The sequence below is a fragment of the Rhinolophus sinicus genome, linkage group LG09, assembly GCF_036562045.2.
Source record: "Rhinolophus sinicus isolate RSC01 linkage group LG09, ASM3656204v1, whole genome shotgun sequence".
Taxonomy (NCBI): domain Eukaryota; kingdom Metazoa; phylum Chordata; class Mammalia; order Chiroptera; family Rhinolophidae; genus Rhinolophus; species Rhinolophus sinicus.
The window spans coordinates 45,397,111-45,423,697 of NC_133758.1; the positions used below are offsets into that span (position 1 = coordinate 45,397,111).

The following is a 26,587-nucleotide window of genomic DNA, read 5'->3' on the forward strand; positions in this document are numbered from 1 at the left end:
AGTTTATCTCAAATAAATAGTAATCTATTTTACATTCAACAAATATAAGCCAGGCATTCAAAATATGATGTGATTCTTTCACTTAGTCTATGCTAAGATTCTTTTTTCTTCCTAATGAACAATAATTAACCACACTGGCAACCAAGATATTTTCCATCTACTTAACATTTCATTTGATTTTGTTTTTCTAGTTCAGCCAACATTTTAGAGTTTTAAACCTTTCTTTCTACTGTACATGTAGTGACTACTACATGTAGTGACTGTACGTGTATATAGTCACTATCTGAACACATCTTCCTTAGTGCAAAATTCCAAGGTTCTTCAGACCTTTCTCAATCAGTACATAGTAAGTGTTAAATAAATGTTAACTGCTATTATTATTACCTGGCAACATTTACTCTCCGCTTTCTAATAATCAGAGCCAGGAAGAGAATGCACACTCACCGTCCTGAGAAAATGGGCACCATATAGTCACTTGGCAGATTTTCCTTCTCCTCCCCAGAGAGAAGGCTCTTCTTGGCTCTCTTTGTTTGGGGGCTGAACTTGGATGAATAATCTTCTAACATTAAACTAGAATCTGTAAGTCTGAAACAAAACACTAGTGTCAGACAATGACAAAAGATGTACTGAAAATATTCAAAATACTTAGATAAGGAAGTTTTCACTGAGGGAGTTTTCACAGAATCCTAGATCTCTAATCATTATCTTCTATCTTTAAAACTAAAATGGAGTGAGAAAGACCTCTATACAGACACAAGAGAAAAATGGGCACACAGTAATTTCATGGCTTTCCCCCCCTTCAAGTTTCAAGCGAAAACAGCAGTGTTTTTGTACTAGTTTAAAATATCCTTTGCTCTTAGGTTAATGTTCAAAATTTAGGTAGTCTATAAAAATGATTTAGATACATTGTGCATCCAAATCCTTTCAGGGGATTGATTAAAATGCAAAATTTTCTGGATAGGGAGCCCAGACAATTCTGATGCAGGGCCCCTAGGCTCAGCTTTGAGGACTTAATATAGTATAGACATACCGATTTGAAGGAACACTGGACTAGTAAAACAATAGAGTTAATATGTTTTATATGAACACACAATGTCGAATGACTCAGAATTACAGGGCGTGATAAAGAACCATTTGGTCAGTTCTGTTGTACACAAAAATCTGCCCTTGCATAATGGTGCAAATGTGCATTTGGAGATTATGCTCTAAGAAACCAAAAATTGTATCAGCGGGGTAGAAAACGAGAGCAGAAACTGCACCTACAGAAAAAGGATTGATAAAAATAAAAACACAGTCTTAGTCTATTTAGTTCTTGAATTAATTGAAATGTATTTTCATTCAAACATATACAATTTGGCATAAATTTCATCATGAGTTCATGGAATCCCTGAAGTCAATCCATGGATTCGGGTTAAAAGCCCTTGGTTTACATTGTAATGAAAGATGTTCACAATAAGGAGCTATACAGGAGCTCTCTGAACTATCCTTTTTATTTTTCTGTAGATTTGAAATGATTCTAAAATAAAAACTTAATATTAAAAAGGTCTCCGATCTAGAGAAAATTTGAAAAGAAAATGGAAGTGCATGAGTGGTATGACATGGGAAAAGCAAGCTGCCCAATTGAAACAGAAAAATCTTCCAAACTGTCAACCTTGACCCATTTCCCAATCTTTAAAAAGCATTAGGAAAAGCAAAAGAGATTAGTTAAACCAAAAGCAGAAGAAAGGCCAAATATATACATAGTACAAAATGGATACATAATAATGCAAGTAAACCTACCCTCTGCTAAACAAGTAGAACAGAACTGCAAGGGCGAGTGGCTCTAGGCCCGGTGGGGTAGGGTGGGCTACTGCGTTTAATCCCTGGACTGGGTGATAGCATGGAAATGGCCAACCTCTTCCTCACCCTCTTACCACACCTCCCCCACGGTGAATATCTAGTTTTATTCTATGATCTGCATTAAAACTGAAGGTTAGGATTTTGAATTCAAAGCTGTGGATTGGTTATCAATTGGAAACATTTATGAAACTTGTTCCTAGCTGGCTGTTTCAGGCAGCAGCAAAATGACTGCATTCTATACCCAGCAGGTTGCAAAGTACAAGCTGTGTTTATACAGGTCTAAGTTTAAAGTGGTATATTCCTTCACCCCTTTATTCCATTACTGTACTAACATTAATTATGGAGTTTAAGAATTTCCTTTTTTCTTACTTATAGAACATTTGAATTTCCTATTTTTTCTCCTGTTTTCTGCATTTGCTCTTTTCTCTTTACAGTAGTCCCGCCCCTTACCCGCGGGAAGTATGTTTCAAGACTCCCAGTTGATGCCTGAAACCACATATAGTACTGAATCCAAATATATGTTATTTCCTATACACACATACCTATGATAAAGTTTACATCTTCTCTTTGGCATATCTGAACTGCCATCATTATTATTATGCTTTGGGGCCATTTTTAAGCAAAATAAGGGTTACTTGAACACAAGCACTATGATACCGAAACAGTTGATCTGGTAACCAAGATGGCGGCTACTAAGTGACTAATGGGCGGGAGTGTATACAGTGTGGATATGCTGGACAAAAGTATGACTCTCCTCCCAAGGGGATGGAGCAGGACATCGTGAGATTTCATCCCATTACTCAGAATGGCAAATAATTTAAAAATTATGAATTGTTTATTTCTGGAATATTTCATTTAATATTTTTGGACTGCAGTTGACCATGGTAACTGAAACCCTGAAAGAGAAATTGCAAATCAGGGGGGACTACTGCATCTTTATTCTAGCGTCTATAGGCATCTTCTCATAAGCTCATTTATTTACATCAAAACAGTTATAATTTGTCATTCTTTTTATTGTGTTGTGTTTGTTCCTTTTCCTGTCATTTTCCCTTTAAGATAAATCTTTAAAATGAAGTATGTATTATATAGAATGTTTCAGAATATGATTATTCCATTCTCATAGGTAAATCACAGCAACTTGTTTTTAATAGTTGAACTTTATGGTAAAGATTCATGACACTATCATCAGTTTCTATTTCATATTTCATTTGAAACAAAAATCCAAATTATTTAGGAAAAAAACCCAAATCTTTGTTATGCTTTAAAGCTTCCTTAAGTTGTGTTTTTTTTTAAGATTTTTATTGGGGAAGGGGAACAGGACTTTATTGGGGAACAGTGTGCACTTCCAGGACTTTTCTCCAAGTCAAGTTGTTGTCCTTTCAATCTTAGTTGTGGAGGGTTCTGTTCAGCTTCAAGTTGTTCTTTCAGTCTTAGTTGTGGAGGGCGCAGCTCAGCTCCAGGTCCAGTTGCTGTTGCTAGTTGCAGGGGGCACAGACCACCATCCCTTGCGGGAGTCGAACCGGCAACCTCGTGGTTGAGAGGACACCCTCCAACCAACTGAGCCATCCAGGAGCTCAGCGGCAGCTCAGCTCAAGGTGCCATGTTCAATTTTAGTTGCAGGGGACGCTGCCCACTATCCCTTGCGGGAGTCGTGGAATTCAACTGGCAACCTTGTGGTTGAGAGCCCGTGCTCCAACCAACAACTGAGCCATCCGGGAGGCAGCTCAGCTCAAGGTGCCGTGTTCAATCTTAGTTGCAGGGGGCAGAGCCCACCATCCCTTGCGGGACTCGAGGAATTGAACTGGCAACCTTGTGGTTGAGAGCCCACTGGCCCATGCGGAAATCGAACTGGCAGCCTTCGGAGTTAGGAGCACGGAGCTCTAACCGCCTGAGCCACCGGGCCGGCCCTCCCTTAAGTTTTGAATTCTAATAAAAAAAGAGCATGTGAAGGATTAGATATTAAAATACTATACTATTTAGTAATTCTGATTTATTTACTAAAGCTAACAAACAAAATTAAATCAGAAAAACTCAGTTTTAAGTAACATTATTTGAAGAAATACCACCAGTAGTCTAACTATGACCCATGGACACTGAAGTCTAGCATCTTACTCTATTGAATTTTAAAGTGAATAATGCTTTAAGATGAGTTAAATTGAATATGTAAAATTTAAATTTCTTTGAACTTAAAGTGCTATATAAAGGTTTATTTACTTCATGGGCTTTTAGTTGCATCTAAATTTTGAAAATAATCTATCTCATAAATCAGTTTCTGAGTGGATACTAAACTTGATATATATGAGTGTATGGGTTTTTTTTAAACTATTAAAACTACATTTAATGTTCTTTATGTACTTGGCTTAAATCTTGACACTTTCTGAATTTTAATTTATAAGGCAATGAAATTAAGCAATAGTTAAGGACTGATTTGCATGTGCACACGCCTCCATGTATTCGTAACTATGTCTAAGTAGGCATACACACAGTTACAGATTAATTAGTTATGTCCTCTGTTAATACATGTTATGTTGTGTTATATCCTCAGCGAATATGCCTAAAGTTAGCAGAATTTAAAGTAATATCATAGTGTGTATGACATCATCATACCTGTAACCAGCAGCACCACAGAGAAGGGATGTAGCCAAGGTATAGACAACTTTCTCCGGAAATACTCCAGGGGCTAAGAAATAGGCTTACACTTGCATCCAATTCAAATGATGAACAACAACAAAGATAAACTTTTGCTCTTACAACTTCCTAATTATTCTTGGCAGGTAAAGCAAAAACAAAACCACTTACAGAATTCCAGAGCTCGAAGAAATTTGAGGGATATTTATTTATACCAGGCTCCTCATTTATTGATGGTGGAAGATGTGTAGTATCTTTGTAACTTGCCCATGTATACACAGCAAGTTAGTAGCTGAACTAGGTTAGTATTCTTTCCACTAAAACTAACGGTCTCCAACTTTTGTGAATGAGTATTCTTGATCCAAAAATATTGATAGGATGCCACCTATACATGTTTGTTTATTTATAAGTTCTATGCATATACTACTGTATAAATATTCTCGCTTTAAGAAACATTCAGTCAATAGAAAAATTTTAAAGACGAAATTTGATTTTTTTTAAACAATAAAAGTGCTAATATTTCTTCCTATACCTCTATGGTATGTCTTTGTGGACTCTCCATTCTGGAAACCATAACACTGTGCCACACTGTCCATAATGACGCTGAGATTGATTTGCTATTCCTGAATTTATTTGCATAAATTAAGGTTTTTAACTCATCATTGTCCAGTTGAAAATAAAGCGTAAAAATGCATTAAACTTTATACTAATTAATATATTCATTTCTTAAAGTTATGTTTGTAACCACCATACAATTTTGAGAAATTGACCTAGGTTCCCCAGATGAATAATTTATTCATACTTATGTAAAGTATGGATATGCTTAGTGGCTATATTACTTTCTGAAAATATTCTGACAACTGATCAGCGTATTTCAGAAAAATGGGTTGTAAGCATTCTGCTTTGTAGACACTGCTCCCAAACCAAGCATCACCCATCCCTATGTGCTCATGGTTATACGGCATTAATGGTTTCTCCCCTCTATTTTTCCCACTGCCTATCACTGAAGAGGTCTCAGTCATCTTTGTATCCTCACACTGTCTCCAGTGCCTGGAACTGTTCAATAAATGTTTACTGAATGAAGTGAAATAAAAATTCATTCTCCTGTAATCATATCCTAACTCGGTGATTGTCAACTCTGGCGTCACATCAGAATCAGCTGAGAAACTTTTAAAAATGACCAGTGCAGGGGCAGGACTTCCAGTATGGTGAAGTGAGTAGTTCAATAGCTCCTCTCTCCAAAAAGCAATGATAAAACTGGATACTATTGTCAAAAACAACGCATTCAGGACTCTGAAAACCAACCAGAGGTATACATTATAATGAGAAGTGGTAATTCATAAAAAGCTACTGAACTTCAGGTATAAACAGTGGGAATCTGTGACATTCTTGCCTATCTTCCCATCCCCCTCCTCTGGCTCAGTCCATAAAGTAGTTCTACCTAGGTGGGGAAAGGTATGAAAATCAGAATGCTCACTGCCAGAAGGGGCTAATTTGACGCGGAGTACAGCATGGTAAAACTCCACATGCTGCAGCATTGTGAGTAACAGTGGGAATCTAAGTGGCAAACAAACCAGGGAAGACGAGCAGCTCAGATAGCCTGAGGTTGCAGTCATGGCTGGGGGCAGCAGCAGACTGGCAGATTAGCCAGAAATTTAACAGGAATATCTGAGAAATAAGACCAGCCCTGGCATTATACATAGTTGTTGCAACATTATTGACTATATTCTCTATGCTGTACTTTATATCCCCATGACTATTTTGTAACTACCAATTTGTATTTCTTAATCCCTTCACCTTTTTCATCCAGTTCCCCAGCCCCCTTCTCCTCTGACAACCATCAGTTTGTTCTCTTGTATCTATGAGTCTGTTTCTATTTTCCTTGTTCGTTTATTTTGATCTTTAGATTCCACATATAAGTGAGATCATATGGTATTTGTATAATAAGTAAGCAAATAAATAAATAAATAAATAACCATCACAGGGGGCTTTCATGAGTTCACCACACACCGATTTGGGAAAACTGGAGAGGGCCCAAGTTAACCACTTATCACTGACTGACTGTAACCCTATGTATATGTGCAAAGAAGAGGCAAGGGAGTCTGGAGGTAAGCAAAGCCAGAACATACTTAAAAATTACCTGAATTTTAAATGTGCTCTCCAACACACACACACAGACCTATTGCCAGAGGGTGAAAACTTTACTGGCTTAAGATGTTTGACCACAACATCTGACCATTCATTAACCATTAATCTATGTAAATACAGTGTGATCCCTGTGAATTCAGGCTTAAAAAGAAGAATGACAATTCTTTAAAAACTGAGCAGAGACATCAGCAGTCACACAGTGGTTGGTAAACAGATTCTACAAATGTGTTCAGGCAAGTTAGTAAACAAAAACAAAACACAGCAACAACATACTTGGGGGAAATTCAGAATCCATAATAGCTACAATATATTATCTAACATGTCCCATTTTCAGCAACAACAAAAATTATGAGACATACCAAGAAATAGGAAAGTGTAACCCACACCAACAGAAAAGAGAAGTAAATAAAAATTGTCTCTAGGTAGGCCTTGATGTTGGAGTTATTAGACAAAGACTTCAAAGCAGCAATTATAAATCTATTCAAAGACTAATTTTAAAAACCATGTTTAAAGAATTGAATGAGGGGCGAACGAGTGGCTCAGTTGGTTATAGCGCAAGCTCTGGGCAACGGGGCTGCAGGTTTGAATCACACATGGGCCAGAGAACTGTGCCTTCTGCAACTAGAATGAAATCAATGAGATGCTGCTGAGCTCCCGGGTGACCAGATGGCTCAGTTGGTTGGAGCCCGGGCTCTCAACTACAAGTTTGCTAGTTCGACTCCTGCAAGGGATGGTGGGTTGCGCCCCCTGCAACTAAGATTGAACACTGCACCTTGAGCTGAGCTGCCACCAAGCTCCCGGATGGCTCAATTGGTTGGAGTGCATGCTCTCAACCACAAGGTTGCCGGTTCAACTCCTGCAACGGATGGTGGGCTGTGCCTCCTGCAACTAACAACGTCGACTGGACCTGGAGCTGAGCTGCTCCCTCCACAACTAAGATTGAAAGGACAACAACTTCACTTGGATGGAGCTAATGAGTCCTGCAAAAAACACACTACTGTTCCTCAATAAAAGAGTCCTGGAACTATACACTGTTCCCCAATAAAGTTCTGTTCCCCTTCTGCAATAAAATCTTAAAAAAAAAAAAAAAATTTGAATGAAAGTATTTCAACAATGATTCAAAAAAATGTCAACAAAGAGAAATTATAAAATAGGATCAAATAGACATTTCTGCAGTTTAAAAGTATAATACTTAAATGAAAAATTTATTAAAGGGACTCAACACCAGATTTTAGATGGAAAAATAATCAATAAACTTGAAGATAGAAATAACGCAACCTAAAAATCAGTGAGATAAAAGAATGAAGAAAAATTAAAAGATCCTCAGAGCTCTGTGGGGCAAAATTAAACATACCAATATATGAATAAGAGCAGTACCAGAAAAGAGAGGAGAGAAAAGGTAGGGAAATATATTTTGAAGAAATAATGTCCTAAAACTCCCCAAATTTGATGACAAATATTAATTTGTGGATCCAAGATTCTCAAGAAACCCAAGTAGGACACACACAAGGAGATAGACACCTAGATATATCATAGTAAAATGGTTGGAATCCAAACAGAGAGAAACTTTGAAAGCAGCAAAAGTAAAATTATTCATCAAACAGGGAAACAATGTATTAATGCATGCCTTCACATCAGAAACAATGCATCCCGGAAGGCACTGATATAACACAAAACAGGGCAGTAAAAGAAGAAAAAATGAACAAACAAGAACCCATGAGAAATACAGAAAAAAATAACAAAAATTACATGTGAATGGAGAAAAAACTTCAAGGAACAGGCAGTGATTGTCAAACTAGATTTCTAAAAATCCTATTATATGCACTCATGAGAGGCATACTCTAAATCCCTCCTTATCCATGGGAGATATGTTCCAAAAACCCCAGTGGATGCCCAAAACCACAAATAGTACTGATACACTACGTTTTTTGCTATACATCCACACACTTTACAGCTTCTCATTGGCATATTGAAATTGCCAGCATCACTACTTTTGTGCTTCGGGGCTATTATTAAGTAAAAGAAGGATTACTTGAATACAAGCACTGCAAAGCTGCAACAGTTGATCTAATAACTGAGATGGCTACTAAGTGACTAACAGGTAGGTAGTGTTTACTGCATGGATATGCTGGAAACAAGGATGATTCACATCCTAGGTGGGATTTAGCAGGACAGAGCAAGATTTCCTCTCACTACTCAGAATGTTGTGTACTTTAAAAGTTATAAATGTTTATTTCTGGAATTTTCCATTTAATATTTTGAACTGTAGTTCACTGTGGATAACTGAAACTGTGGAAAGTAAAACTGTGTATAAGGGCAGACAACTGTATGTGTTAAAGTAAAAAAAAAAATGTGAAAGAGATATACCATGCAAATGATAACCATAAGGAGCTGGAATGGCTATATTAAAATCAAACAAAATACACTTTAAATCAATAAACATTACTAGCGACAGAAGAGGACATTTCATAATGATAAAAGGGTCAATTCCTCATAAAATATAACAATTATAAACTTATATGCAGAGCCCTACCAACAGAGCCCTAAAATACATGAAGCAACAAGTAACAGAATTAAAAGCAGAAATAGAAAATTAAAAATAGTTGGAAACTTCAATACTTCATTCTCAATAATTGATAGAACACCAGACAAAAATTAGCAAGGATATAGGAAGTTTGAATAACACTGTCAATCAAATTGACCTAACTGACTTTTCTAGAATACTTGGCCCAATGACAACAGAGTACATATTTAACATTCTCCATGAGAGTTCATATACTAGTCAACAGAACCAGCAATCAATTAAAAAGATTTAAGTCATACAAAATATATACCCTGACAACAGAAAAAGTAAATAAATAAGAATGTACAACAGAAAGAAATTCATAGAATCTCAAATATCAGGAAATTAACAACATACTTCTAAATAACCCATTGGTTAAAAAAAAAAAAAAAGATTCACAAGAGAAATTAGGAAATATTTTTAACTACATAAAAAGAAAATCACAACATATCAAAATTCATCAGATACAGCTAAAGCAGTGGTTAGAGGAAAGTTTATTCTTTATATGTCTATATTAAAGAAGAAAGATCTCAAATTAACAACTTAAGCTTCCACCTTAAGAAGTTAGAAAACAGATTAAACATGAGATAAGCAGAAGGGAGATATAATAAAGATGAGAGAGGAAATCAATGAAATAGAAAACAGAACAATAGTTACAATCAGTGAAACAAAAGTTGGTTCATTTAAAAGATCAGAAAATTGATAAATCTTTCAGTAGATGAACCACAATGAGAAAAGACACGAATTATCAAAATCAAGAATGAAAAAGGAGACATCATTACCAACCCTACAGAAATTATAGATGTCTTCATGTCAACATATTAGACAGCTTAGATGAAATGGAAAAATTCCTATAAAAACTCAAATTACCAAAATTAATTCAAGAATAAATTTTTAAATATCTCAACAGACCAATAACAAGAAATTGAGTTAGTAATTTAAAATCTTCCCACTATGAGAAGCCCATTCACTGAGGAATTCCACCAAATATTAAAGAAACAATACCAATCATTTCCACTGTTTTCAAAAACAGAAGAGAAGGGAACACTTCCCAACTCATTTTATAAGGCCAGTATTACCTAATATCAAAACTAAACAAAGTCATTATAATAAAAGAAAACTATAGACCAATATTACTCATGAACATAAAGAAAAAATCCTTCACAAAATATCCAGCAACAGATAAAACATATAAAACCAAGTGGAGTTTATCCCAGGAATGCAAAGTTTATTTAACATCTGAAAATCAATTGGTATAATATGACATATTAATAGAATAAAAAACAAAAATCACATTATCAACTAAGAGATGCAGAAAAAAATACTTGACAAATTCAGCATTCATTCATGCTAAAAACTGTCAACCAAAAAGGAATAGAAAGGCACGTCTTCAACCTATTGATACCATCTATGAAAAATCTACAGCTAATATCACATTTGATAGTAAAAAACTAAATGCTTTCCTCCTAAAATTGGAAACAAGGCTATAATATTTGTTCTTGCCACTTCTATTCAACATTGTACTGGAGTTTCTAGCCAAGGCAGTTAATGTAACAACAACAAAAAATTACATTGTGGTACTGGCGTAAAGACAGGCATGTGCACCAATGGAACAGAATTGAGTCCAAAAATAAACTTTTATAATCATGGTCAATTGATTTTTGATAAAGGTGCTAAGGAATTTAATGGGAGGAAGGATAATCTTTTTAACAAATGGTGCTGAGACAATTGTATATCCATATGTGAAAGGATGAGTTTATAATTTTGCTCAACATCACACACAAAAATTAATTCAGAATAGATATTTCTAAATATAAAAGCTGAAAAGTTATAAAACTCTTAGAAAATAAAAGAAACTCTTTATGGTGTTGAGTTAAAGTGTTCTTAGATATAACACCAGAAGCATGAGTCAAAAAAAAAATTGATGAATTCAACTTCATTGTAATTAAAAATTCTGATCTTTGAAAGACACTGTTAAGATAATGAAAAGACAAGGCACAGAGTAAAAGAAAATATTTGTAAACTTATATCTAATAAAGGACTAGTATATAAAGTATTTAAATAACTGACAATAATAAGCAGAAAAAAACAATTAAAATAGACAAAAGATTTGAATAAGCATTTTACCAAAGATATATAAATGGCTAATAAGCACATTAAAAAATGATCAACATTATTAGTCATTAAGTAAATGCAAACTAAAACCACAATGAGATACCACTACACACCTACTAGAGTGGCTACAATAAATAAGACAGAAAATAACTAATGTTGGCAAGGATGTGGGTAAACTGGAATATTCATACATTGCCATGGGAATGTAAAATGGTAAAAACATTTTGGAAAACAGTTGAGTATTTTCTTACAAAGTTAAACATAAACTTAGCATACAGTCCAGCTGATGCTTTGGTAAGTGTAGGAGAAAGTTGACTTCCAGCATTATTGAACAACAGCCTTTCAGATTGTGCTATATGTTAGGATGCCATTGAAATTTTCAGGTTTTGTTTTTGAACTTTCTATAGTAATTTCAATTATCAATGGAAAATTTATTCAGCATCCATTTTGTACAAAATACTGTGCTTGACACTGTGATAGGAGGGGGTATGAAGATAAGGACCTTTGTTTTCTGAGAGCTTTACATATAGTAGGAGAGTAAATGCTGCCAGGCCCGACACACTGTATTACATCAATCAAGAAAGAAAGGATAGAAGGACAGAAGGAAGGCAGGCAGATGAGCAAAAAGACTAGTGCAAACAAAATTAGAATTCACAGGCTTGCTAGCGAATTTCTGTCTGGGGTTATCAGGGAATACTCTGTGAAAAGCTGGACATTGAAAGACATGTAGGACACCCTGGGTTAAGCTGTATGTACAAAAGCTTAAAAATTAAAGCTCAGTTTTGATGGCTGAATTATCTATTTGTTGCCATTAGACTTTACTGAGTGAACACAAGAGTTGAACTCATTTTCATTATTATAAAAATTTTCCTTTAAACTGAATTTTATGTATATTTACAACTTAGTACTGTTGCTTATAAACAAACTGCTCAGCTGTTTACCAGAAGGAGGAAGAGACAATGGTTTCAGCAAACTATAGGACAGCTTCTCGAGACCAGTCCTTCTTCACTGTCATTGCTCAGTCAACCACTCCTCAGAGCTTCTGATACCTGAAGTTGCATTTCTTTCATCTTCAGAACCTCTGGGAGAGTCAGGAACAAGCACTTGAGGATTTTGCATTCTCCTTTTTCATGTCAACTTTTCTACTGGCCACATTTCCCTCTCTTGCAAACTTGAAAGAAAATACTTTCTTTAGGTGTTTGTGAAAAGGTCGTTTTCATCTACTTTTGATTTAGAGCAGTTTTGTTCTATGCTCTTCTTTTGATATGGACATCATGTCAGTCTTAACACTTTCTATTGACCTTTCAACTCTCTGGTTTCTCAATCTGGACACTTTTGCAGGTTTCAGAAAAACATAAAAGTAGTGGAGAAGTAAGAGGCTGAACAGTGCCCATCTTTTGCTAATATGCTTTTCAGAAAAGGCTTCTTATACTCGTAAGATACAAGAGTTTAGTTTGACCAACATCACCCTTGAAATTTACTGACATTTAGTGTCATAATAAGTAAGCATCTCTTGGCTTTTGGGTTTTGCTTCTGTTTTTGTTTTTTGCATTATTTATGTTATACTTATCTTTTTTTTCCCTCTCCATTTCACTCTCTCAGCCATAGACATATCTCATTGTTAGTTCTTAAAAATTTTTTAGCTACCTAAATAGAAAGATGACCAGTTTTTTTCTTGAATTTATCACTTTACTTTTTCATTATTTAAATTGCCACTGACAAGTAACATTTTACTCTCCTTTTCAGCAACTCTCCCTAGCTAATGTATAGCCATGATCTAAAATCAAATACCATGTGAGTCTGAACCACTTCTCATCATGAATGTAGAACAGTCATGTGTTCTAGAAAGGGTGGATGGGTAAAACACTGAGAGATCTAAATTTTCTATCGTTCAAAAAAAAATTTTTTTCCTGGTTTTTATCTACATACACCTTTCAGTTTTTATGCATTTCTGACTATTTCAGAAATTAATTTAACTAAACTAGATTATGACCTATTTCTAAGCAGAAGTAAAAGAGTTTACTCCGTATTTCCTAGAAATTATATTATGCAGGACACTTGACACAAGTATCGGTAGATGCCTTATAGAGTCTAAGTCTGTAGACTGAAAATTGTCCAGGGCTTATAATAGTTTGTCTTATTAACTTATTTACAAAGCAGCCCAGAAGCCTACATCCCACTCCACTTTGGGAATGGTACCTGTGGTTGACTAGACATTATGTACCTTCCATTTGAGGTGCTTCTGCTTTCTTTTGTTTCATCTAGAAAGGTAGCTGTGGAAACGTAAGTAGGAGAGTAAATGCTACCAGGCCTGACATATTGTATTATGTCAATCAAGAAAGAAAGGATAGAAGGACAGGAGGAAAGCAGGCAGATCAAGCCTGTTTCAATGGGTCCTTTGGCCTTCCAGAATTCAGAGATCCCTGTGGAAGCTCAGTTATACCCCACTGCCTGGGAGAGCTAACAGTGGACAGAGTTAACATTTCACCTCCACACTCAGGAAGGTAACTGCTTTGCCCGCCTCTACCTTTGGCCGATTCATTTATTCCCACTCTATTAAAAGACATGCTTCCTTCTCACAGCATGATTCAACTGCCTATGGAAAATGAATGTCATTCTAGGGGCACCCTGTATGATCTAAACTTGAATTTAACATGCAAAATAGCCAAATAAATAATATTTTCAATGTAGAATAAAGCACAGGAAACAAAGAATCACGTCTTTCTGGGCTGCAGTTTACATATCTGTGAAAGGAGGGGCTTAACTTAGATGAGCTTTTGGTGTCGTCCTGCTTTAACACTCCACAGTTATATTTATCTACAAATTGATGATTATATGAAACTGGTATCACCAGGAATGAGACTCCTAGGTCTCTCTCTGCCAACAAGCTACACGTTTACAGCAGTGAGAGTGGGGGAGGAAGATTGGTGCATGGTGAGCCTCTCCTTGGACTCAGCTCATCTTTGTGATTCAGAACATAACTGAACTGCCTTTTAAAAAAGTAACTGGCTTTTTGCTTTCCTTAGATTTTCCTCTGACCTTCTCCTATCACCTAGGAAGTAATACTTGTCATTTTCTTGGTACTTAAATTCTGGAAGACAAATCCCAGAATGTTGCACACGAAGTCCTCAATGTCATCAATAGGTCCCTGGAAGTTTCCAACTTTAACCAAAATGGCGTGTAACAAAATCAATTTTACCATAGGTTAATCGATATAAATAAGAGTTAAGTTCTTACAGCATAGTTTAGATCACAAAAACCTTACCAATGAAGACCCAAAACACTTCTGATATTAAACATTGAAATAAATGTGAACTATACATACATTTAAGACAGATTAATGAAAATAAGATGATGATTTTCCAACCTGCTTATTCCAGTACAGGGTCATGGTGGCCAGAGCCTTTCCCAGCAGCTCAGAGTAAAAGATGGGAACCACACTGGATGGGATGCCCTTCCATGGCGGGGCACAGTAACACCCACACCCACACTCACTGAGCCTGGGACAATGCCAGTTCCCCCATGTGCACATGGGATGTGGGAGGAAACGGGAGCACCTGGAGAAAACTCACACAGACATGGGGGAATGTGCAAACTCCACACAGACAGTGGCCCCAGCTGGGAATTGATAGTGTTTTCCTCATCAACGTTATAACGAAACAGCATTGAATTAAATGACATTATTTGAGGACCTGCTATATCGATTTTTTTCATCTAGAAACTATGGTGCTTTTTCCTTACATATAATAATTAAACTTTTATTTAGAGAAGAGGTTATAAGAATATTTGTAGAATACAAAACCTGGATATAACAACAGGTTTCCAAGCAAACTTCATTTCCCATAACAGTCTGTTGGCTCAGTAATTTTATATAATTCAGATTCAGCCACTTGAATCTACAGAAGGGTTACAATCTCCATTCAACTATGGTATTTTATGTGTTTTTCTTACTAAACGCCATAAAAGCAATAAGAACAGAACAAGGTACTTCACTGGAATCTTTGGGAATGGAGAATAAGCAAATGGTTTTACCATCATCATGCTGTTAAATAGAGTCCAGAAGATCCACTATATACAGAACATCTACATGGATCTTTCTGCAACCTCTAAACTCCATGGCTAAGGAAGATGAAGAGCTGTGTGAAAAATCTGTTGGAATTTAGAATATGGCAAAAACTAATAGATCCAAAAATAGGACCACTGCTCACCTCATCCTTTCTTACTGCACATCTGCGCCTGCCTAAGCTATAGCATTAGCCTCCTAACTGGTGGCCTGCCTCTGGGTGGCCTGCCTCTGTCCCCCATAGTCTGTTCTCCACTCAACAGCCACAGTGATCCCAATGCAACTTAAATCAGATCATGTCACTGTCCTGATCAAAACTCTGCCACAGCTGCCCCTTTAAGTTATAATAAAAAGTCCTTACTATGGCCCACAAGGCCCTATATGATCAGTGCTGCTCCGTCCATTACCTTTCTGACATCTTCTCCACCTACTCTTCCCCTCATTCCTCCATTCCCTCACTGGCCTCAACGTTGTTCCTGCTATAAGGTCTTGCAGTGGCTGTTCCTAATGCCTGGTGTACCTTTCCTCCAGATAACCTCATGGCAAACTCCCTCAGGTACTTCATGTCTGCTCAGATATCACCTTCTCAATGAGGCCTGACTGCCCTAGTTAAAATTCCAGCCTGCACCCCACCCCACATACCTGATCTCTCTTATTTTACTCTAATTTTATTGCTTTCATAACATTTATTACCTTCTAACATAATATAAAATTCAATGTCTTTTTTAAAATTACATTTATTGTTTATGGCCTGCCTCTCTGTGCTAGAATATATGCTTCATGAGGGCAGGAACCTTTGTCAATTTTTTTCAGTAATTTATTCTGAGCACCTAGAGCAGTGCTTAGCACACAAGAAGCACGGGGTAAATATGCATTGAATGAATGAACAATATCTAAACCTCACCAAGTGTTCCCCATGTGACAGCCATTACACTAAGCACTTACATGATTGTCTCTTTAAGACTTCTTAACCTGAGGGATAATCATTTTCCTCATTTTACAGATGAAGAAACTGAAAGGTTAAATAGCTTATCCAAAGTCATAAGCCTGCCTGTAAGTACAATAGTCCCCCACTTATCCGATAGGATATATTCCAAGACCCCCAGTGGATGCCTGAAGCCATGGATAGTACTAAATCCTATAGATACCATGTTTTTTCAATACATACATACATACCTTTCCACTTAAAGGAAGCACTTTACAGCTTCTCCTTGGCATATACAAATTGCCAGCATCACTACACTTGCACTTTGGGCCATTGTTAAGTAAAATAAGTGTTAGCTGAACACAAGCGCTGCAATACCACAACAGTTGAGCTGTTAACTGAGATGGCTACTAAGTGACTAACAGGCACGAGTATTATACACAGTGTGGGCCTGCCGGACAAAGGGATGATCACATCCCAGTGGGACAGTGCAGGATGGTGCGAAATTTCATCATGTTACTCAGAATGGCACACAATTTAAAACTTAAGAATTGTTTATTTCTGGATGAAATTTTCCATTTAACATTTTTAGACCAAAGTTGACTGGGGGTAACCAAAACTGTGGAAAATGAAACTGTGGATAAGTGGGGACTACAGTATGCATGGGCCTGTTTAACCTCAAAAACTATCCACTTCCCTTTATAACATCTGGAAATGGACATGTAGAAAATGGACACTAAACTGATGCCGATCGCTGAGGTCAAGATGCAAGAATGTCCACAAGGCAATAGATTTCTTTGGTAACATCTTTTGAAACCAAAAAGATGGGAGATGGAGCAAGTTTTCAGGTTCTACTCAGACCTGGCTATAATCAGACTCACCAATAAAAGATGGGGATTTCTGTGTTTAGCGGCCTCTATTTTTAGCACTGGTATCTTGTGCCTGATTTAAAATTGATTTGAGTATTAACATGTTCTTTGCAAACTCTAGTAATTCCAAAAGAGGTTATTATCTGGGCAACAATGAAGGGGAGTTGATCATGACATGAGTATAGATAAGGGGCATAATTTAAAGTCAGGCAGAGTGCCTTAGGCAAGTCACTCAAGCCTCAGTTTTCTCATCCCCAAACTGCTATCTTTCAGAGCCCCTTGTGAGTCTCTATGTCTGATTCTAAGTGATGAGTTAAAGAATCTGTAAGGTTTCAGGGTTGGCATTCATGCATGCCCTAAGACTTTCTGTCTTAGAATTTGTGCACTGCTCTAAATCTTGGTTATTTTGGTGCTCAATGGCTTCTCTAGGGCAAGGGTAAAAAAGGAAGCATAACACAAACCTATATAATGATGCTTCAAGAAAAATCTAGTGGCAGTGTGATCAAGAGGAGTTGCTGACTATAACTGGCATCAGGTACCCATGGAAAGGCGGGGGAGCTTGCATAGAATGGTGGTTCAAATCTCTATTCCACAACTTCTTAGTGTAAGGAAGGTCATTTAATCTTTTTAGTTTCCAATTTTCTCTTGTAAAATGAGGATAATAATTTCTACTTCTCAGGGTTACTTTAAAGATACATGGTACAGAGGATGCTACGCTTAATTGCATCATATGGACCGAATTTTAATTTGTTTAGAATCAGAAAGTTAAATGTCTACCATTATCACAAAGAGCTGAGAGACAACTCTAAATCCTTCTATCATCTAAGAACTGTGCTATGTTGTTTATTGGTTTCTGAAAATTATTCCTACTTATCAAGTATAACAAAATATTTTTTATTTCCATCTTGATGTGTAATTAAGTTTACTCAAAAGAAGGTAACTTTCTTTCCATAATAATATCACATTCTCTGTAAACATCTGTCTTATTTCATCCTAAATCCTTATAATATTGACATTAGGTAAATAGATCCTCAGATTACGTACCTGGCTATCTGGTATTTATATGTATACTTTCTAGTGCATTGGTTCTGACCTTTATTTAGTCACAAAGTTCTCTGAGATTCAGATGAAAGCTACAGCCCTTCTCAACAACAACTAAAATTCTCATCTGTGCACAATTCTGCACATAATTTCAGATCATCCAAGACTCTGTTGAAATCTATTTATGGACAGAGGTTAAGAACCCTCGCCTAATGGTTGCAAAGTGATCATGAGTACCATTTTTCTTTTAATCCCTAATAGTATTTGTGGATTGCTAGCAGAAAACAATAATCTTGTGTCATTTTGTTTTCTTGAATTATTTTACTTGAGGGGTTTTTTCTCACTGTGACTAAGAATAAAGGCATTTAGAATAAGCGTTCCAGAATTTATTTTATAACCCTTGGCTCAGAATAAAATTGGTAACTGATCTGTGCTATAACTACACTGACACTGAACAAGCCATTGTTTTTAAAGCTTACTGATGTCAGCCAACCCCTGAGCACATATAAATCTCCATAGTTTCCACTTTAACATTGGGCATCTAACTACAAAGCAGAGGCTAAAAATAGACCAAGCCTAGTGCTTACATACACTCTACAGAATTGTAGGTCCAACGCTAGGGATTTTAATCAAGAACACTGTTCATAATCCAAAGAGAGATATTTCATTTCACAGGAAAAAGCTGCTCCACTTTGAAAAAGCTAAACAAGAACTTATAGGTTTTATGAAGATTTTGAAATGTTCAAAGAATATTATCTGCACCTGTTAGCTCTAGGTCTAAAAAAAAAAGATTAAAATACTCCCAGAATTAGGTTGGCTTTCTTTTTGTTTACATTGCATTATACATAGGATAAATATTGGCATTTTTTCCCCTCTCTTGTTTCTAGGTCACCATCTCTAGGTCAACATATTTCTACCAAGAAGTTCAAGTTGTTCAAACATATCAAGTCATTAATAAATTCCTAATTACATAAATATATACATGGGAGGAAAAAGATGTGAGGTTAAGTGTAGAAAAAATTAAAGTTCCATTTCCTACAGAAAGTTTATTATCTAAGGCACTTTATGGCTAAAATGACTAAGTCTTCCAAAGATTATATAGGGCAAATGCTTTCCGAATAAAATATAAAAATTCTCAAAAGTTCGATTACTAATGTTTGGTTGATATATCAGATTATGAATAAATATAAATTTTGCACAAGTGTAAAATTAAAATAATTTTAACATAAAATTTAGCAATAGAGTTGAAGTACTCAAAAATACAAATTCATAAATTACAGATTCTACAGCATTGGGAAAATGAAATAAGTATACAAGGAGTTACATTAACACCTGTATGATAATGAAAAATACCCATCTTCTATAGACACAGCACAAATAGTCCAGGAAAATGGATATTTAGATGTAATCCTCCTCTATTACAAGACAGCTGCTTTACTAAATGAGGTTATTGAACTCATCTATGGAACATTGTTCAGGAGAACAAAATGCTATCACATACACATAGTGTTAATTCACCCCAACTTTCCTCTTTGACACAGTTACTTGAAGCAAGTGTTAAAAGAAATGAATTCCTCTTGATGACAGTATTTCCATATTTGCAGCCAATTCGAGATCTGATGAATACCCATGGCAGAATATGACTCATGAAAGTGCAATTGCAAAATGATCCTGCTCCATTTTAAATGGCATTTCAGAACGTGGCCATCATACATTCCAGGTAAACCCCATTGGACTCTGGCTGTCACTGAACATAGTAGAAGCTCCCAGGAGGTCACTGTCAGTGCCCATGAAACCACAGCTGTAGATCACATGCTGCTTAAACCCAACAGGAATTCAGGAATTTCCGCCTTTAGAAATCTTCCTCCCTTCTATTCATACAAACCACTGTGTTATTTCCTCAATAACTTTTTTTAATTCCCAGAAATAAACGCTTTTTCCAGATGCCCTAACAAATATTTTGTGGACTCATATGTTATAAGACTTAAAATTTTATTATGCTTATAACAAAATGCAACCTATGTCAGATGCTTTGGAGAGAATTCGAGGCAGCAAGTGGTTATTTACCACATGGCCCAGAAATTTTTATGAGTTAAAGTTCAGCAATTCTTCCTGAGGATGACAGATTTTTTAAAAATAAAATCACATGTATCTTGTGAGTGTGTTTTAATCCCCATGAAGCATTTCATTCTGGATATTGAAAAAATTAAAATTGGCTTAGACTGAGAAAGTAAATACCTGCCCAGCCATCGTTAGGCTGGAACAGCAGATACAGAGAAGCCAATTGCAAAGTTCACGTTTTTCCTAGGGACACTGCTGCTGTAAAGTGTCATGGAAATCTCTTTCTTTGAGTGACTACAAGACTCATGAAGACACTTCTCTAAGATCAAAGATTATCAGTAAGTTTGCTGTTTGAAATTTTATCAGTAAGAATGAGACATCACACTCTTGCCTGGAGAACCTCAGGAGTTGTTGACAGAGAGAAGCAGCTTGGATTCCCAGCCCAGGGACTGAGCTCCACATGAGGGGTTTCTGGATACAATAGTCCACACTTACCTCAACTTGACTGTTTCCAAAGAAACAGCACTCTGGGTTAGATTGGCAGACCAGACTTGCATGTAAACTCCATTCTTTCTAAAATCCTATAGTAACTCTCTCTTTCCCTCCACCTTATGGTCTTTCTCATTGCAATGGGTTGATAAACCTAATTTTGTGGGAATACAGGTTTGTTCCCGGTATTCTTAGGCTGACTGAGATAGGGCATGTTTTTATAAAATGTTCCAGCTAAAGAAAATGTCTGCTTCTGGAATAGTAGCTCTGAATTTTAATACTGGCTTTCAGCTACGGAAAAAAATAGAACACATGTCTGCTGTAGTTTGGCCTTCTGTGACCTGTGAATTTTAAATTCTCTACTGCCTTCTCACCTAAGTAGAAACATTCTGAGAGCCAGGAAACCTGCTGGGAGTGTTGAAATGATATTTTCTGGCTCTGCCCATACGAATGCAACCTGTGGCAAAACGTCTCTTCTTCCAGAAATCAAGCAAGACTCTACAGTGTGACTGTGAAGCACTTTGCGAAACTCAAAGAGACGGGGTGAAAAGAAATAAGTAGGCCTAAATCCCAGGTCTCCCAAATACAAAGCCTCGCTCTACACCTGCTTTAAATGTAGGGCTGCCAGATTAAAGAAGAAAGGAAAACGTGATGTGGGAGGGGTGTTCAGAGAACGTCCCTTTGTCCTAAGGTTGGAAGGCTGCTTTTGACATACCCGTGGGAGTAGCCATAATCGTAGGCTGAGGTGGCCTTCCTACTGACTGCTGACGCGAGGGTGGACTCGGTGGCCCTAGACGCCTGCTGCTGGTAGGAGGATGCCAACGCCTGGCTGAAGGCCTGGGATTCCTGGCGGTGCGCAGCCGATGAGCGGCTGCTGTAGGCCGTGGAGCCGTGGGTGTAGATGGCAGAACTTTTCTTCTCCTGCTCACGGTACTGGCTTGTAATGGTGCGAAGGTCCCTGTTGCGGTAGCTGCCATCATACTGCTCGTGGAATTTCTGATAAAATGGCAGAGACATCATGTGCCCCCGACGAAACCAGGCAATCTATAAGAAAGCAACAATTTTTGAGTGTACTATGAACTAATCCCACAGAAAAAGTCATCTAAACTAATGTGTAAAAATTAATACTCACCTTTTCCAAAGAATAAATGGAAAATGTGAAGTTTAGCTTTACTGGTTCCTCAATAAACTCTCTACACTGTATGCCCAGATATGCCCCCTCCTGTCCTTGTGCAGCTTTCTTTTTCCTTCCTCCCTCCCTCCCCCCCCTCAATATATCTAGGACATCTTTGCCAAGTTTCCCTACCTGGCTATTATGCTTTTCCTCAGTCCTCAGACCTTTAATAATTCATATTTCTAGTTTTCTGGCATTTCATTATGATGGGGGCTTCATCTGGGAGAACAGGTAATAATGGACAGTCTGTGTACAGTCAATGTGGTTTTTATTCAACAAATAATTACTGAGACATACTATGAGCCTGGTACTCTTCCAGCACAAGAAATACAGAGATGAACAAAACAAGCAAACTCTTTGCTCTGATAGCTTTATATAGAACCTTATATTCTCTTGCGGAAGATAGACAATAGAGAAAATTAGTAAAGTATAAGGTATATTCAAATGTGCTAAACGCTATAGAGGAAAAATAAAGTAGTAAAGGGGGATGGGATGCAATTTTAAACAGCCACATAGGGATGCCTTCACTGGAAGGTGACATCTGAGCATGAGAATATCCGGGGGAAGAGTGTTCTAGAAGGAAGGCCACTGCAAACACACTGGGGTATGATCATGCCTGTTGTACTCCAGGAGTAAATAGGTTGGTGAGGCTGCATGGAAAGAAGGGTTGCAGGGAGAGGTATAGGAGATGATGTCGGAGAGGTGAAGGGTTGGGGGGAAAGCAGGTAAAGGGCAGATAATGTAGGGTCCTACAGGTGACTGTAAGGACTTTGTCTTTTATTCCAAAAAGGCTGAGAGGCTATCAGAAAGTTTTGAGCTCAGAATCACTCTTGCTGATTCTGAACAATAGACTGGTGAAGGACAAGAGTAAAAACCAGGAGACCAGTTAGAAGGCTGTTATGAGCTAAGTTGTAGTCCCCAAAATTAATAAGTTGAAGTCCTAACCACCGAAACTTCAGAATGTAACTGTGTTTGGAGATAGGGTCTTACAGAAGTCATTAGGGTGGGTTCTAATCCAATATGACTATTGTCCCTATAAGAAGAGGAAATTAGAACACGGATATGTACACCTGCAGAGGGAAGACCATATAAAGACACAAGAAGAAGACAACCATCTCTAAGCGAAAGGGAGGCCTCAGAAAAAAACCAACTCTGCCAATACCTTGATCTCAGATTTCTAACCTCCAGAATTGTGAGAAGATAAATTTCTGTTGTTTAAGCCACACAGTCTATGATACTTTGTTATGGAAGCCCCAGCAAATTAATATAAAGGCCATTACAATAGTCCAGACTAGAGATGATCGCAAAAGCAGTGGAACTGTTAGAAGTGATTAGAGTCTGCACATGTTTTGAAGGTAGGATCATTAGCATTTGTTGAAAATTCTGGATTATTAGGGTGTGAAAAAAAGATAGGAGTGAGAAATGACTCCAAGGTTTTTGCCTGAATAATTGCAAGATTGAAGTTACTATTAACTGAGACAGGCAGGAGTATAAGAAAGCAGCACTTCTGGATGGAAGAACAGGAGATTGGTTTAAGACATTCTACATTTGAGATACCTGCTAGGCCTCCAAGTGGAGAAGTTAAGTGGGAAGTTGGATATGTCACTCTGCAGTACAACTTAAAGGCCCAGGATGGAGAACTATATTTGGTACTCACCAGCTTACAGATGGCGTTTATAACAACAACAACAAAAAGATAAGAATGATAGTAAATGGAAAAGGAAGTCCTGGGACTGAACCCCGGAGTGTGCTTGTATTATCACATAACAAGCTAGCTCAAATCTCACAAGCATTTCAGAAAGGCATAGTGTCAAACCAGAAAAATTACTTGGTCCATTAAGAACATGAAGGCTTCTAATCCTCTAACATAAAGAAGTCCGTCATCAGGGTAGCAGTTTGCATTGTGAACTTGAGCTAACAGTTCTACTAAAAGTCAAAGATGTGTTCACTTAGCATAGGGAGGGGAGACTTCACATTGCATTAGATTTCTTAAATAATCTGTCCACTGATAGAAGCCTATCAGCCATATTAACAACTTTGGATGAAGTAATATTTTTATGTGTGTTCTGAAATGGTGTTTTAAATTTTATGAGCACAGTTGTTGTGATCAGTTTTTTCCAAATCTTTTTCTTTAAATTCTAGATAAGGAGTGAATTCTTCTAAACTTGCCATATTTTTTGTCAAGTTTAAATCTACGTCTTATTTATTTAAAAAGTCAGCATGTATTCCCTAGAGAAGAAAATCCAGCAAACTTCACTCCAGAAATATTTATCTTAGGGCTCATGGAAGATAGCAGTCTACATGGCATTTCCCAGGAAGAAAAAAAAAAAAGCTAAAATAGCTACTAGCAAGCAACTTTGCTTCAACCCTTAAATAGATTGCTATTTTCTGTTCTGTTTTAAAATATACAGAATAGTTGTCATGTGTAATGAATAATTATTAGATAAATTTTGATAAAACAAAAGGGTTAGAGTATATTAATATAGAAGTATATGGGGTAAGGCAGTTATAAAGATATAAGATATGCTTCTGTAATGATACATACTACATTGCAACATGGCAAATGTTATTTGAATGATATCCGAATAAAAATGAAGGACTTCTTATGCATTTTGTTATAAGCTAAACTTACAATTCAGATGGCTTGAAATGCTGTTATTTTCACAAAATCTTTAAATATCTTGCCCTAATTCGATTTTCCACTCTGTTTCTATTTTGCTCCAATACATTTATTTTTAATAATACTTAATATTCCAAGCACATAGATAATGTATTACAAGTAAACAGGGCTTGGCTTTAAGTCAACAGAGCTGGTTGTCTCAGCTCTGACCTCTGGGACAAAGGTACAACTACCTTCTCTTCATCAAGTACGCAAGGACTATCCCCAACAGAGCATGTTGGGAGGAAAGATGGTTTGGTTGTCTTCTGCATTTTCTTCCAGAAAATAATTTGAGAATTTAGGAAGAAATGCTAACTCCATAGTTGTAATCCTGATATGATACTTTTGTATAGGCATTAGAGGCCAAAAGCTGATAAAAATTATTCACAGAAAATATTAACTTTAGGATCATTATGAGGGGATCTCTGTTGCCTCTGAAATATCCTCTAACCATGTTCAGGTTAGGAATATCATAATGCACTGTTACATTTATCCACATGGCATTTCAGAGCAAAAATCACTAAATTAGAAACTAGTGACTTCAGAGATAATTTATCTCCTTTTGGACTAATTTGTAATCAGGGAGTATTGTAGGCATATAGAAGATGGAGAACACATGATTTCCTGTCATCTCATCCATTCCAGATTTCAGCCAAACTATTGAACTGTAACTTGGAAAGCGTACCTAACTCACACTTACAGTTTCATATGAGACAGCTATTACCTCCTTATAGTTCCAGAAATGGTGGCTTAATTTGAAAAGAATACAATGAGCTAAGAGAATAGCTGTGCCAGCAAAAACTGGCTCTCTGTTGCTCTCGTCTTCCTTCTCAGGGGCTCCACTTTCCTATTTCTCTACTATTCTGACATCTCTTTGAGAGAACTGCTGAGCTCGGAAGATAGAAAGAAACCAGACACACCACAGTGCTATTTTATTTAGCCCATAAAATAGCAAGTGCATTCTTCTGCTTCAATAGCACACTTACCAGTTTCCAAAAGAGTGATGGTGGTGGAAATGTCCCTATGTGGCCGTGGAGCTGGATGAGAGAATGAGAAACCCACGTAGGTTGAATCCAAGAAACAGTTTAGAGGCAGGGCTAAAGACAGGACCCTGGGGACCAGTTCAAAAATAATGCATGTGGTCAGGCAGTAGAATGTCAGAGCCACACAGCCAGCCTTTTATGGCCAAGAAGGCAGATAAATATAGCAGCAAATGGGAAGGGTAGTACTAAACTGAGGGGAAGAGAGGGACACTGGCAGGTAGCTGCCTCCTTAACTAATTACATTAATGCCAGTCAGTGGGTGTGGCCTGATTAAACCAAACATAGGTAGTCAGATTTTTATTTGGCTAGCAGAGCTATTTTCAATATCACTTTATCACTGGATATTTAAAAGTGCAATGGAAAGAGTGTCTTGTGTTGAGAGCTAAAAATAAGGGTAGTAATCTGATTCCCAAAATGGACTTCATGGAATTTTAATGCCAAGATATGGTTCTGGGTGTACTGTTCATAACACATGTATAGTATATTTAAAAGACACAAAGTGAAAAAAGAACTCGAAGCTAACTAGAGGCAAAATAAGAAATGGGTTACACATGGTGGCTGTTGTCTGATGATATACAATTACAGTTTCATGGTTTCTCTTATTTCAGGAAAATTTACAAAGTTACCTCTTCAAGTTTGAATATTTGATTATCTATTCATTAACTAAAGCGTTCGAGAAGCAACATGTTTTACTTTTCCTGCAGGCAGATAGGCTCATTCTGTCAAGAGATTCTTTTTGTTGCTTAAACTGTGTAACTAAGCAAGAGGTGGGAAAACCCACATGGTTAGAGCCTGCTCTTTGGACTCAGACCAGACCTGGATTCCAGGCCATCAATGGCACTTAACAGCCACATCACTTCAAGCATTTTATTTCTCTTCCCTCAACTTCATTTTCTTTCTCTATAAAATTGGGATAACAACATCCAAATTATTGGACATCTGTAGAGATTAAATGTGATAATGCAGAGAA

The 26,587-nt window shown here is 36.9% G+C and overlaps 1 protein-coding gene across 2 annotated transcripts in view; it reads right to left on the reverse strand.

Annotated features, from left to right (window-relative positions):
• Nucleotides 1-25,889, reverse strand: part of MYOM1 (myomesin 1) — a 126,561-nt gene extending 100,672 nt beyond the window's left edge. The window contains exons 1-3 of one of the 2 annotated variants that reach the window (XM_019755764.2): nt 25,561-25,889; nt 21,457-21,785; nt 445-585 (exon numbers count right to left, since the gene is read on the reverse strand). In XM_019755764.2, coding sequence (XP_019611323.2) covers nt 445-585; nt 21,457-21,761 — 446 coding nt within the window. In that variant the 5' untranslated portion in view covers nt 21,762-21,785; nt 25,561-25,889. The remainder of the gene's footprint in view (nt 1-444; nt 586-21,456; nt 21,786-25,560) is intronic. The other variant, XM_019755765.2, reaches the window with a different exon arrangement.
• Nucleotides 25,890-26,587: the final 698 nt, after the last annotated feature.